Raw genomic sequence first — 15,490 nt, 5'->3', positions numbered from 1 at the left:
ACTTCATAGGGTCAGAATGAGGATTAACAGAGATAATACATGTCAAGCAGTTAGTGTAGTACCTAACACAGAACATGCTTCCTTCCTGGCAACAGCTGCTGTTCCTATTGTTACTGCTTTTACTATCATTTCTTGTTTCCCTAACTGATCACAAATGCTTAATGAAGAAAGCATCATTTAATCTCTGCTCTCTACTATCCCCAGAGTTTGAGATCTTGCTATTTTCATACTAGGTATGCAATAAAAATTACAGAATAAGTGAGTTTCTGAGAAATGTTCTGTTTGCTGTAGAAAGAAGAAGTGAGGCGGAAGCACATTCGTCTGCACATGGAAGGTGCACTGACGGCCCGGGACAAGGTCGGAGTGCAGGATTTTGTGCTGCTGGATGCTTACACCAGTGAAACCGCTTTTCTGGACAATCTTCGAAAGCGTTTCAGCGAGAACCTCATCTATGTAACGTAACCCATTTCTAGGCTGTTTTTCCTAGTGTGGTGGTTTCCTTCTGGTCTTAGGTCTTGGTGATCGTAAATAGTATCTCTCCAATTAGTTTGACTATTAAAGGGAGGAGTCGAGGGACCACTGTCAGGTGCACTTTGGTCCTTTGTATTAAAGCCTTAATGGCTGCCAGTGACAAGAGACCCAACTTAAATCTGCCTAAGCCCCAAGAGGGAACCTATCGACCTGTATAACTTTGGGGTCCAGAAACAGTAAATCCGTTTCTAGGGTCTAGGAAGATGTCTTGAGGACTCTGTCCCATCCCTCTGCTTTCTTTTGCATCATTTTCCTTCTGGGTCAGCCTCTCCATGCAGTGGCAAGATAAAGGCCAGCAAAACCAGATTGATACATTTCCCTCCTAGAGCTGCTACTGAGAAGGGGGCAAGACATCCAGGAGATGGACGTTGATCGGCTCTGATTGGTTCATCTTGGGTCACGTGCCTATCTCTGATCCAATCCCTATAGGTAGAAATGAGGAATGTTATGATTGGCCAGGTTGGAGTTCCCATTGTGGCGCAGTGGAAACAAATCTGACTAGGAACCATGAGATTGCGCATTCAGATCCCTGACTTGGCTCAGTGGGTTAAGGATCCAGCATTGCCCTGAGCTGTGGGTTAAGGATCCGGCACTGCCCTGAGCTGTGGTGTAGGTCGCAGACGCGGCTTGGATCCCGCATTGCTGTGGCTCTGGCATAGACTGGCGGCTACAGCTCCGATTAGACCCCTAGCCTGGGATCCTCCACATGCCGCAGGTGTGGCCCTAAAGAGACAAGAAGACAAAAAAAAGAAAAAAAGAAAAAAAAAAAAGATTGGCCAGGTTATTCACAGACCCATTTCTAAAAGTGAGAGGTGAGGCCAGTGGTCTACTGACCGCATGTATAGACTAGTTGCTGGAAAAGGTTCTTCAGGGGAATCTGTTGGAAAAGGGGGACTTGATGCCAGGCAGGCAAAAATAAGAAATGTCTGCTACATCTCAGGACTCTTCAAGGGTCAAGACTGCAATACTTTACCAGAACTCTGCTCAAGTTGGCCTCATTACTTCTAATGGTCAGTTTTATTAAGTTATCTGTTTATCACTCCACCTTGGTTTGATTGGTCAATTTTCAGGTAAATTCCTCTAAGGGTGCACTCTGTAGTGTTTCTGTGTGTGTGTGTGGGGGGGGTGCTATTAAATGTATTTAATTTTATTAGCTTTTGCTAAGAGTAAATGTGATGATCAGAAGCAGTTCACAATTTGTTGATTTATTTTTTTGGCCGCACTCATGGCATGTGGAAATTCCCTGACATGGGCTCGAACTTGGACCATGGCAGTGACAACACCAGATCCCTAACCCACTAGACCACCAGGGAACTCCCTACGAATATTTAAAAATTAAAAGAAGATTTGATTCATAGCTATTTTGTTTGTAATGGTGCCTGTGATTTAGTTTACATGCGGAAACCAGGGTTACCTCAAGAAATAAGCAAAGTATTTCTCAAAATAGGGATTTTAAATTAGATTATTTTTAATAATTTAAAAATCTATATATGTATTTTTTCTTTTTACAGCCACACCTGTGGCATCTGGAAGTTCCCAGGATTGGGGTTGAATTGGAGCTGCAGATGCAGGCCTATACCATAGCTACAGCAACACCAGATCCAAGCTACATCTGTGACCTTCACCACAGTTTGTGGCAACACTGGATCCTTAGGCCATTGAGCAAAGCCAGGGATCAAACCCACCTCCTCATGGATACTATGTTGGGTTCTTAGCCTGCTGAACCACAGCAGGGACTCCTAAATTTATCTATTTTTAATGGATTTCATGTATAAACTGACTTATGGATAAGCAAAGGAGAGCGAGTATGGTTCGAGGAAGTATAAGTGGGATGGTAGGATCATCATGAATAAATTAAATGTTTCCAGTTTGAACAGATAAATTTCAGAAATTATTCTATTCTGGAAGCTTTCTACCAATGGAAGCAATACAGAATTTTAGTCAAAATACTCATCTGCCTTCCGGTTCCCTCTTTGACTTTGAGAGATTAGAAACAATAGTTGGGATGATTTTAGCATAATTTAATGTAGGCTTGAGTAACTCCAGCATTTGAAACTCTAAAATGAAAAGCGGAGTTCCCGTTGTGGCACAGTGGTTAACCATCCAACTAGGAAACATGAGGTTTTGGGTTCGATCCCTGGCCTTGATCAGTGGGTTAAGGATCCGGCGTTGCCGTGAGCTGTGGTGTATGTCGCAGACTTGGCTCAGATCCTGAGTTGCTGTGGCTCTGGCGAAAGCTGGTGGCTACAGCTCCGATTGGACCCCTAGCCTGGGAATCTCCATATGCCACAGGAGCGGCCCAAGAAATGGCAAAAAGACAAAAAAAAAAAAAAAAAAAAGCAACAACAAACTCAGAATCTGAAAACACCAGATGTATTTTTTAATTTGTAAATTTTTAATATAATTTTTAAAAGTTACTTTCCATTTACTACTACAAAATATTGGGTCTGTTCCCCATGGTGTACAGGACATCTTTGAGCCTGTCTTATACCCAGTAGTTTATGCCTCCCACCCCGACTCTGTACTACCCCTCCCTCCTCACAGGTAGCCACTAGTTTGTTCCCTATATCTGTGACTACCAGATGTATTTTTAAAGGACCCTAATTATTTATTTTTACATAGAAGAGCTTAGAATGTTTATTGTATTCCCAGAAGCTTTCATTAGTGGTTATATTACAAATATAAGTACTTCACATACTTGAATATTAATAGAATCCAAAATTGAGATCTATTGTTTTATTTTATTTTATTTGCTTTTTAAGGCTGCACTACTGGCATATGGAAGTTCCCAGGCTAGGGGTCAAATTGGAGCTGCAGCTGCCAGCCTACACCACAGCCACAGCAATGCATAATCCAAGCCGTGTCCACGATGTCGCCACAGCTCACGGCAATGCCGGATCTCCAACCCACTGAGCAAGGCCAGGGATCAAAGCATCCTTATGGATCCTAGTTGGGTTCTTAACCCACTGAGCCATGACGGGAACTCCCCAACATTGAGATCAAGAGAAAGAAATGCCAGTAGTGGGAGTGTTTGTCCAATTTTAGAGGGCAGATGTGTATACCTGCCCTGCTTTCACTCAGTCATCAGACTTTGTGAAACCTGAATCAGTCAGATCATGGTGTTCTTCCCAAAATCATCTGTTTTCCATAACAGTTCAGGGCAGGTGTTTCACTTCTGTAGAGGGAGTGGTGTCTCCAACAACCATCGCATTTGGAATGAATCCCTGATTGCCAATACCCTGCTCTTTCCCTCCCCAGCATCCTTGCTACCATTTCCCACTCTCCCCTCCCACGCTGACCTCCAGTGCAGAGCCAGCCTGCCACACTTGTCCCCTCAGCCTCAAATGCCCTTCATGCCAACTTTTTTCATCACTGGCTCCGCCTCCTTCAAGTTTCAGCTCAGATGTCACTTCCTTAAGGGAGCCTCGTGAAGCCCACTAGCTAAGGTGGCCTTCCTTATTATTACCCTGTTTGTATCTTTCTTAACACACTAATTGAAACAGTCTTGATCCCTTGGTTGGTTGTATGCCCACCCATACCCTGTAGGTTCCATGACAGCAGAGACCCACAATCAGTTTTATTGACTGTGTTACCTATCCCCAGTGCCAAAAGAAACACGTGAGGATCGTAGCATATAATGATATTTTGCTGTAGCCATTAGAACCCTGGAATTCCTCACTAGTGCTTTGGTCATTCCTCTAGACATATATTGGAACCCTCCTTGTGTCTGTGAACCCATACCAGGAGCTCGGAATATACACTGTGAGCCAGATGGAACTTTATCAAGGGGTCAATTTCTTTGAACTGCCACCACATGTGTAAGTAGCACCCACTGGGCCAGCAATAGGAGTATTTTTCCCTTTCTACCTCTATTTTTCCTCTCCCTCTCTGCCTTCACCCCACCCATCCACCTACCATCCTCCCACCTACCCACCCACCCATCCATCCATCCTTCTGCCCACCCATCTGTCCATCCACCTACACACTCATCCTCCTACACACCCGTCCAGCCAACCACCCAGCCACACACCCATCCACCCACCCACTCACCCACCCATCTATCTCCCTCTCTATCCACATCCTTGACGTATACTCATTAGGTTCTGTACCTCACTTAAACTGCTTCCTTCTTCTTTAAACACAGTGAAAAACATCAGAAAATCATCATGATCAAATCTCAGTTTAAATATGATGAAAAGTAGAATCTTTGTATAACTGCTGAGAAATCTAAGCCATAGGAGAGGTATCTTCTCTGGGAAATGGATTGCTATAGTGCCATCTACTGGTGTATGAATATCATGGCAGCTGAGGAGAATGCCCACTGGTAGGGACTTACCAGGGCTGCAGATCCCTAAGAAAAGGAAATTCCTGCCCAGTCCGTATGTGACTGGGGCTTTGCTGGATTTCCTAGTTCTCCTCCCTGGTTGACTTCTGGGCTAATATGTAGTTTCTCCCTTTATTTTTCTTGATGACTCATCTGTTTCACTCCCAGGGCATTTATCAACCTCTCTGCAACACTACCACCAGTAATTTCTGAAATACCAGATTTCAGACTTGACCACAGACTAAGATTACACCCTTGGGAGAGCTTCATGCTTTGGTTTCTGATCTTGTAGATAAAGCCCTTATAATAGTTTTAGCTCTTGTCCTAAAGCTATCACAGGAGTGTTTAAGTCTTTTTGTTTGGTTTTCTATGTCTACACTTTTAGTACTTTAAGTTTTGAAGGAAAGAAAATGAGATCTTATATCTTTTGAATTATTTAATATTTAGAGATGTTATTTCCACCTATAGTTAATAGAGCTTCTCCTTGGGATGTAATTTAGTAGTTAGCTTAAGAAATGTCGATAGATTTTTAAAAATTGGTAAATTCTGAAAAATAAATTTATTTTATTGAAGTATAATTGATTAATCATGTGTTAATTTCTGCTGTGCAGCAAAGTGATTCAGTCATATATATATATATATATATATTCTTTTTAATAATTTTTCCATTATAGTTTATCACAGATTTTTTTGTTGTTGCCGTTGTTGCTTTTTAGGGCCGCCCCCATGGCATGTGGAAGTTCCCAGGCTAGGAGTTGAATCAGAGCTGAAGCTGCCGGCCACAGCCACAGCAACATGGGATCCGAGTCGCGTCTGTGACCTCCACCACAGCTCATGGCAAAATCGGATCCTTGACCCACTGATAGAGGCCAGGGATCAAACTTGCATCCTCATGGATTCTAGTCGAGTTCATTACCCACTGAGCCACAACAGGAACTCCTATCATAGGATATTGACTATGGTTCCCTGTGTCATACACTAGGATCTTGTTGTTTATAATTCTATATATAATAGTTTGCATCTGCTAATCTCAAACTCCAATCCGTCCCTCCCCCAGCACCCTCCTTCTCCTTGGCAACCACAAGTCTGTTCTCTTAGTCTGTAAGTCTGTGTTTCATAGATAAGTTCATTTGTGTTGTAGCTTAGATTCCATGTATAAGTGATATCATATGGTATTTGTCTTGGTCTGACTTACTTCACTTAGTATGGTCATCTCTAGTCCATCCATGATGCTGCAAATGGTATTATTTCATTGTTTTTATGGCTGAGTAGTATTCCATTGTATGTATGTGCCCCATCTTCTTTATCCATTCATCTATTCAATGGACATTTAGGTTGCTTCCATGTCTTGGCTATTGTGAGTAGTGCTGCAACAAACATAAGGGTGCATGAGTCTTTTTGTATTATAGTTTTGTCCAGATATGTGCCCACAAGTGGGATTGTTGGATCATATGGCAACTCTACTTAAAAAATATTTTTAGTCCTGCTCACATCCTTCACTTTAACTCTTCTACTATTAGAGTTCTGATATCTTGTACATTCCGTGTGTGATCAGTCAGTAGGTCAAGGGGGAGAGTTGCTATCTGTCTGAGTTCTGTGCCTTGTACCACAGTCTAGATGTGGCTTCAGGGAGGCAGGGTACCTTGTCCTTCTGCTCTGGTGGGCATCAGAGCCATGGGAAGTAGCATTATGGCCCCTTCCCACGCCTTCTCTTTCTGTCTGACTCCTTCCCCAGCTACGCCATAGCCGACAACGCTTACCGCATGATGTGCTCTGAGCTAAATAACCACTTCATCCTCATTTCCGGAGAGAGCGGGGCAGGGAAAACGGAGGCCTCCAAGAAGATCCTTCAGTATTTTGCGGTGACCTGCCCAATGACCGAGTCCCTTCAGATAGCCCGTGACAGACTCCTGCTCTCCAATCCAGTGCTGGAGGTAAGCAAACTTGGAGGCCCTGGAGAGGGGCGTTCCAGGAGGCCACTAAGTAGGAAGAATCCTGGCAGGTCAGTCAAAATGGGCAGGTGTAGGAGTTAAGAAGAGGATGGTGGGTTACATGGGTAGTATTGTGGTGAAGGGCGTGACCTTGAAGTCCAGCTGGCATGGAGACTAGTCCCCGGGCAGCCACCTACCAGCAACCTTCTGCAAGTCACTCATATCCCAGAGCCAGTTTCCCCATCTGTAGACTGGGTCTACTCCTAGTACCTACATTGTAGGAGGCTTTGAGGATTAAACAAGATGAATGCACAAAAGCACACAGCAAAATTAGCACTAAATGAATGCTCTAGTCATAATATTTTCCATATTTAATTAACATCGTTTGGATGGTTTTTATTTCTATTGTTGCAGTTCACTGACTTGCGGGATGATTTCAAACAAGCCATTGTCTCCTATCTTTTTTTGCCCTTTGTGTAAGAGATGTTTACTGAAGGAATTTTTTCCAGTAGACTTTTGAACTGAAAATTTTACCTTTTTGATAGAAGAAAGGGTCTGGTGCTGGGGCCTGTCAGCTGTGCCTTCTAGACTAGCCAGGGTCTAGGGTCCTGTAGATCTCTTCTTAGGCCACTTCTAACCCCTTCCTAGACTGGATTCTAGGGAGAAGATATTTTTCCTTTCTTTTCTCTGGGTCCAGCCCCAATACTTAGCATCAAATCCTCTATAAAGAGTGATTTATAGCTTTCATTCCTGGCTCCTCCCTCCCTCTTCCAGTGAGCACGTCATTTGGGGTCAGAAATTTGACGAGCATGCTGAGCTTAAATGACAGTGAATGACCATTTGGTTCCGCCTGCCCTCCTTTTGTATTTCAAGGCTTTTGGAAATGCCAAAACACTCCGGAATGACAACTCCAGCAGATTTGGAAAATACATGGACATACAGTTTGACTTTAAGGTACACTGCAGTTCCTATTACTGGTTCGGGGACCCCCTAACTTGCCGGCCTTGGAAACCCAACCCAAGGAACCATCAGGGAGGAGGGGCATTTATTGATGCAAGTGCTTGAGAAATCCAGAATTAATACTAGTTTTAGGAAATGCAAATAAAGACCACGATGAGATACCATTTTACTATATGGCAGAAATCAAGAAGTCTGATGATACTGGGTGTTGGTGAAGATATGGAGCATTAGGAACTCTTACACGTTGCTGGTAGGGCGTACATTGGTCAACCCATTTGGAAAACACTGTCTCATCTCGTGATGGTGAAATCACCTCATCTAAGAGGGAGCCATTCCACTCCTAGAGATGGTCCTACAGATGTGCAAGCATGCCCACAACAGCACTGCTTATGACCATAAAGGGACCAGGGAGAACCAGCACATCTGGAGAGGACTGAATGGCCCTTGGACAGGAGAACGGCTAAACTGTGGGATGTTCACACATTGAGGTGTTGTATGGCCATGAGAGCACATGAACGCCAGCTCCATACAATGACCAGGTCATGAGAATGTGTGTGTGTCAGTGTGATGCCCTATCTTATAAAGCTTAAAACCATTCCAAAGTAAATCATGTATTGCTTAGGTGTACATAATTATGTGACATGGGTCAGCCACCTCTTTTGGGTGGGGCCCAGATAGTAACGTTTTTAGGCTTTGTGGGCCATACAGCTGTCTGTCCCCACTACTCACCTCTGCTGTTGTAACATGAAAGTAGCCAGAGAGAATACGTAATGAATGAATGTGGCTGTGATGTACACAGAGTTTAAATGGGGCTAATGCAGGTGGGAGGGGTAGACAAATTTCTCCAGGACATGTAATTCCAGGTGACAAAGTGACACTTGGTCTAGAGAACTCACTGCTGGCTGAGTGCTGTGTCTAGTGATGAGGATGAACAAGCTTAGGGTTTCCCAGAGGCTGGGATGTGGGTTCCTCGTGGTGTGTATATAGACTTCAAAAAAAATTTTAATAGCAACATGTATTTTTAAACTTTCTATTGAAGTTCAGAACATACTGAAAAGGGCACAGATCATGCATTCAGCTCAATGAATTTTTACATATGGACCTATCTGTGTAACCAACACTCAGATCAAGATATATTGAAAAAAAAGAGAGAGATGGGATTCCCGTTGTAGCTCAGTGGTTAACATACCCAACTAGTATCCATGAGGATGTGGGTTCAATCCCTGGCCTCACTCAGTGGGTTAAGGATCCAGTGTTGCTATGGCTGTGGCGTAGGCCGGCGGCTACAGCTCTGATTAGACCCCTAGCCTGAGAACCTCCATGTGCCAAAGGTGTGGCCCTAAAAAGACAAAAAAAAAAAAAAAGGTATAAAAATTTCTGTCACCTACAAGGATTTCCTACCTGTCTCTGACCGTACTCCTGCTTTCTCAAAGGTTATTGCTGTTCTGACCTCTATAATCGCATATTCAGTGTGCTGGTTTTTGAACTTCAGAAAAAAGGGAATTATACAGTTGTTCTGGTTTGTGTTTGCCTCTCAATCAATATGTCTCTGAGATTCAACCATGACAGTGCATGGAATCGTTCATTTAATGATTGCACAACTTCTGTCACCATTTACCTGTTCTCCCATGATGGACATTTGGGTTGTTTCTAATTTGGGGTGCTCTGAACATTCTTGCACCTCTTTGAATAGATAGGAGCACTCATTTATATTGGGTATACACCCAGAAATGCCATTGATGGCTTCTTACCAGCAATGTTATAATTGAGAGTTCTAGTACCTCCACACTTTTGCCAACATTTGGTATTGTCAGTCCCTTTAGTTTTAGGCATTCTGGTGGAGGGTATAGTAATTTCCTGCCATAATTTAAATTTGTGTCTCCCTGAATTTTAATGAAGTTTTGCTCATTGGTCACTTAAAGACCTTCTTGTATGTTAAAGTATTTTGCCCATTTTTAATTGGGCTGTCTGTTTACTTCTTAGTGATTTGCAACTATTCTATATATGTCCTGGAATACAGATCCTATATTGGATGTATTATTTTAAATGATAATTAAGACTGTGATATTGGCACAAGAATATGTCAAGAGGCTGATGGACCAGAATCTAGAAAGACTCCCCCCCTCCCCATGTGTGGTCACCAGACTTCTGGCCAAAGTACCACTGTGATTCAGTATCAACAGAATGGTCTTTCTAATAAATGATGCCGATCAACTGGAAATGCATTTGGATAAAGAGATCTTTGGCCTCTACTTTACTCCACATACAAAAATGAAATAATGATGGGTCATGAATGGTAAAACACCATGCTTCTAGCTGGAATCAGAAAATATCCTCATGGCCTTGGGGTAGGCAAAAATCCTTTGGAAGCATCACTAGGAAACTCTAATCCTGGAAGACGGATAGATGGGGCTTGATTCAAGTTCATAATTTCAGTTCATCAGAAGACACTAGAAAGAGAGGGGCTTGATTAGCTTTGTCATTGCTGTATTTTTGTTTTCTTTTGAAGGGCGTTCCTGTCGGCGGGCATATCATCAGTTACTTGATAGAAAAGTCTCGTGTCGTATATCAAAATCAGGGTGAGCGGAATTTCCACATCTTCTACCAGCTACTAGAGGGAGGAGAAGAGGAGCTCCTTGCTTACCTGGGACTTGAGCGAGACCACCAGCTGTATAAATACCTCTCACAGGTTGGAAGGACCAGCACCTGACTTTGGTGGCCCTTTGGAGGGGGGATCAGGGGTGTTTGGAGAGGGCCTCTATGAGGTGTGCATTAACTCTCTCTTTACCATTGTGGAGGTGTTCTCCTGACTGATTTCTTGACACAGACCATGACCCCTCCTTTTAGGCTTGGCAGGAATATCTTCTTCTTTTTTTTTTTTTTTTTTTTCAGTGGCCTCACCTGCAGCATATGGAGGTTCCCAGGATAGGGGTTGAATCAGAGCTGCATCTGCAGGCTTACACCACAGCAATGGCAACACTGGATCTGAACCACATCTGTGACCTACACCACAGCTCATGGCCATGCTGGATCCTTAACCCACTGAGCGAGGCCAGGGATGGAACCCATATCCTCATGGATACCACTTTGGGTCCTTAACCTGCTGAGCTACAGTGGGAACTCCTATATCATCCTGATAAAGTACCAATATCTAAGTGAGTGGTTCTCAGCCCTGACTGAAATTAGAACCACCCAGGGAGCTTCTGAAACACACAAATGCCTGGGCTCTATCTCCCAGCGATTCATGTATAATTGGTCTGGGGCAGGGCCTGGACATCAGGGTTCTTTTAAATATCCCTGATGATTCAATATAATTCAGTCAATCCCCTGGAGATTCTAATGCACAGCTGAGGTGAGAACTGCTGATCTAGTGTGATAGAAACTCACCATCAATGTGTGTCCATAACCTATAGTACTTCATTCTGCTTGCAGAATAAGTTTGGAAAAGACTTTTTGCACCTTCCTGCCTTCCAATCTGAAAACTGTTAGTTGCAAAATGAATATTGTAGAAATAGTTTGGATCATTCTTATAAGCAATCTTAGGATGTAGTGTAAAAACTGGCTTCCAGGATTTAACTTATTAGGTGTCTGGATGCCCAGGATGTATAGCATCTATCAGTATTTGATGCCATTGGCACCTTTTTGCCCCAAGATTTTTGGATTTTTCTCTTCTCGCTGGGCCTGGCTTTTGACTGGAGAACGATTGGCAGAGTTCAGGCAGGGACAATCATTTAAGAGAAAGAGCAAGGTCTTATTAAGGGCGTCTTGTAAAATGAAGACCAATATTTGTGGTAAATCATGGAGGAAAAGAAGACTGGATGGAAAGTTATCTTGAAAAATGAAGCTCAATCAGGACAACCAAAGAAGCTTATAATCTCGGAGTTCCAGTTGTGGCTCAGTGGGTTAAGGACGAGACATACAATCTGTGAGGATGCAGGTTTGATCCCTGGCCTCGTTCAGTGGATTAAAGATCCAGCATTGCCACAAGCTGCAGCATAGGTCACAGATGTGGCTTGGATCTGGCATTGCTGTGGCTGGCAGCTGCAGCTCCAGTTCAGCCCCTAGCCCAGGAACTTCCACATGCCACAGGTACAGCCATAAAAAGGAAAAAAAAATCTCATTTTATATTTAATAAACTTTGTACTAATTCTTAGAACAAAGAATATATCAAATTTGATTTTTAAAAATCTTGAGGACCTGATCTTTCCAACAAAGCTGTGTGGGAGCATCACCTTTGGATTTTCATGATCGGAGGATCAATTTATTAATCCATTTGAGGACTTCATCCATTTAGGATGGATTTTCTCCCTTTAGGAAGGAAATCCTAAACTTCAATAATCAAATCATTCTCTTATGGAATGTCTCATGTCTTTATCCTTGTAAATTTTTTCTGGCCAGATCCTCATGCCACACTGGCTTTAGAAATGGTTCAAGCAATTCGCAGGTATTACCTTTTTCGATTTTGTGATCTCCTGTAACTTTGGCAAACTCTGCAGCTGTGCTTTGCAGTAGACTTGCACTACTTCCAAACCTCTAAGTGTCTTCCAAGGATAGACTGACACTAGCCCTGCCCTTGGAGAAGCAGAGACTGTGCTGGTTATGTGGGTGGGGCTCTTGGGGAGGTTGCAGATTTAACATGGCCAGTTCAATGATGCATATTTTCATGGTATGATATCGTTGCTTTCCTCATGCAACAAGAAATTCTTTAAAGATGACAAATCTTCAGATAATCAGGAAAGTAGGAATACCCTGTGCTACAAAAGCAAAATAATAAAAAGCCCTCATTTAGAAGGTTTTCCCTTTAGACAACTTTTTTTTTTTCTTTTTATGGATGCACCTGTGCCATATGGAAGTTTCTAGGCTAGGGGTAGAATTGGAGCTGCAGCTGCCAGCCTACACAACAGCACAGCAACACCAGATCCAAGCCTCATCTGTGACCTATACCACAGCTTGTGGCAATGCCAGATCCTTAACCCACTGAGCGAGGACAGGGATCGAACCCACATCCTCATGGATACTAGTCAGGTCTGTAACCGCTGCACCACAATGAGAACTCCTGGCAGCTACTGTCTTATACACCTCCCATAGAATCTGTGTTTCACTAAACACCAAAATTTTATTTCCTTGGGTGAGGGTCTCCTTCCATCTAATCCTGTAGTGAAATTTTTGATGGAGATTGCTAAGTGTGTCAAGATTTTTTTTTTTGAAGAGTTTCCCAGTGGCCTAGCAGTTAAGGACTTGATGTTGTCACTGCTGTGGCTCAGGGTTGCTGTTGTTACTCAGGTTTGATCCACATGTCACAGGCATGGCCAAAAAAAAAAAAAAAAAAGATTGTTTTCTAAATTTAAGCACTGTCATTTCCCTGTATGTTTCAGCAGATGCCTACTGAGATGTGCCCTCACTTTATTCAGCAAAAATGGCAAGGAAACCATTTTTAAGAAACACACGAAAAGATATACCACTAATATATAACTTTGAAAGTTTTCCCGGAACAGATATTTAAACAAAATTCCAAATAAATTTGAAATATATATTGGAATCAGTTTGCTATACAGCAGAAATGGGCACAGCATTGTAAATCAACTATATTTAAAAATTTTTTTTAATTCCAAATAGGAGTTCCCATTGTGGCGCAGCAGAAACGAATCCGACTAGGAACCATGAAGTTTCAGGTTTGATCCCTGGCCTCGCTCAGTGGGTTATGGATCTGATGTTCCTCTGAGCTGTGGTGTAGGTCAAAAAAGCGGCTTGGATCCTACATTGCTGTGGCTGTGTTGTAGGCTAGCAGCTGTAGCTCCGATTCAACCCCTAGCCTGGGAACCTCCATATGCCGCGGATGCAGCCCTAAAAAAAAAAAAGAAAAAAGAAAAAAAAATCCAAATAAATGTGAAAAAAGCAGCAGGTAGCAAATCGTCACATTCTGGACAATTAGAATAAAACCCATTTTTGGAGTTCCCTTTGTGGTGCAGTGGTTAATGAATCTGACTAGGAACCATGAGGTTTCGGGTTCGATCCTTGCTTAGTGGGTTAAGGATCCGGTGTTGCCGTGAGCTGTGGTGTAGGTCGCAGATGTGGCTCGGATCCCGTGTGGCTCTGGTGTAGGCCGGCAGCTACGGCTTCAATTAGACCCCTAGCCTGGGAACCTCCATATGCCACGGGTTCAGCCCTAGAAAAGGCAAAAAGACAAAAAAAAATTTTTTTTTCACAGTTCAGAACATTACAGAGCTAGATTTTTCATGCGGTAGAGAAAACCATTTTGATTTGGGAGTAGGAGGTGACACAACTGTCTTCATTAAAATGCTGTTAAGTGACCCAAATCTCTGTCAACAGGGTCATTGTGCCAAAGAGTCATCTATTAATGACAAGAACGACTGGAAAACTGTTTCCAATGCCTTTTCTGTCATCAATTTTACTGAAGATGACCTTGAGGTATGGATCCCAAGGGCAGAACTGCCATTAATCAGGTCTGGGATTGAGAAAACCATCCTGATTTCTCGGTAATTACAGAGAAGGGTGGCCAGATTCAGCAAATAAAAATACAGGACGCCTAGGTACATTTTAATTTCAGATAAACAATGACTAATTTTTTAGTATAAGTGTATCCCAACATTGCATGGGACAAACTGAATACTAAAAAATTAGACATGGCTTTGACATTCGCATGTTACTAGGCATTCTGCATTTTATCTGGTAGTCCTAAATTTTCCCAATGTTGTGTGCCAAGAGGCAGTCACATTTCTTCTTCCTCTCAAACCCAGTCTCAAATATTTAACCCCCTAGAATAATAGGAATATAATTTATTTGTGTTTTACATTAGAACAAACTGGACCAGGGGAGTTCCCATTGTGGCCAGTGGAAACAAATCCGACTAATAACCATGAGGTTGCAGGTTCGATCCCTGGCCTCACTCAGTGGATTAAGGATCCAGTGTTGCCGTGAGCTATGGTATAGTTTGCAGACATGGCTTGGATCCTGTGTTGCTGCCGCTGTGGCGTAGGCTGGCAGCTACAGCTCCTATTCAACCCCTAGCCTGGGAACCTCCATATGCCACGAGTGTGGCCCTAAAAGGCAAAAAACAAACAAACAAACTGGACCAAATTGTAGGATTTGTAAACATTTTGTTTTTACATCTTTTTTCTTAGGAGATGGGAGAGCTATTGATCTTTCAAAGATCACAATGTGATTTAAAATTCATATAAATTGAATGAAATTCAATATATAATAATTGAAATATATAATTATTTATGTAATTCAATATAAATTTGAATATGGGAGTTCGGTGGGTGGCTCAATGGGTTAAGAACCCAACATAGTGTCTGTGAGGATGCAGGTTCAATCCCTGGGTTCACTCAGTGGGTTAAGGATCCTGTGTTGCCCAAGCTGTGGTATAGGTCACCAATGGGACTTGGGTCCAGCATTGCTGTGGCTGTGGTATAGGCCAACAGCTGCAGCTCTGTTCAACCCCTGGCCCAGGAACTTCCATACACCACAGGTGTGGCCCTTAAAAGATTTTATTTTTTTTGCTTTTTTTTTTTTTTTTTTTTTTTAGGGCCACACGCTGTAGTATATGGAGGTTCCCAGGCTAGGGGTCGAATCAGAGCTGTAGTTGCTGGCCTACGCCGCAGCCGCAGCAATGCCAGATCTGAGCCACATCTGCAACCTACATCACTTCTCAAGGCAACACTGGATCCTTAACCCACTGGGCGAGGCCAGGGATCAAACCTACAACCTCATGGTTCCTAGT

At 42.8% G+C, this 15,490-nt stretch overlaps 1 protein-coding gene across 1 annotated transcript in view; it reads left to right on the top strand.

Annotated features, from left to right (window-relative positions):
• The first annotated feature begins 327 nt into the window (after positions 1-327).
• Positions 328-15,490, top strand: part of MYO1H (myosin IH) — a 54,202-nt gene continuing 39,039 nt past the window's right edge. The window contains exons 1-6 of the mRNA XM_047761876.1: positions 328-453; positions 4,234-4,349; positions 6,591-6,789; positions 7,660-7,740; positions 10,256-10,435; positions 14,077-14,175. Of these exons, the coding sequence (XP_047617832.1) occupies positions 328-453; positions 4,234-4,349; positions 6,591-6,789; positions 7,660-7,740; positions 10,256-10,435; positions 14,077-14,175 (801 nt within the window). The remainder of the gene's footprint in view (positions 454-4,233; positions 4,350-6,590; positions 6,790-7,659; positions 7,741-10,255; positions 10,436-14,076; positions 14,176-15,490) is intronic.

The sequence above is a fragment of the Phacochoerus africanus genome, chromosome 15, assembly GCF_016906955.1.
Source record: "Phacochoerus africanus isolate WHEZ1 chromosome 15, ROS_Pafr_v1, whole genome shotgun sequence".
In the NCBI taxonomy this organism is placed as follows: domain Eukaryota; kingdom Metazoa; phylum Chordata; class Mammalia; order Artiodactyla; family Suidae; genus Phacochoerus; species Phacochoerus africanus.
The sequence above is the reverse complement of the archived record's forward strand: the minus strand, read 5'-3'. Positions and strand labels throughout refer to the sequence as shown.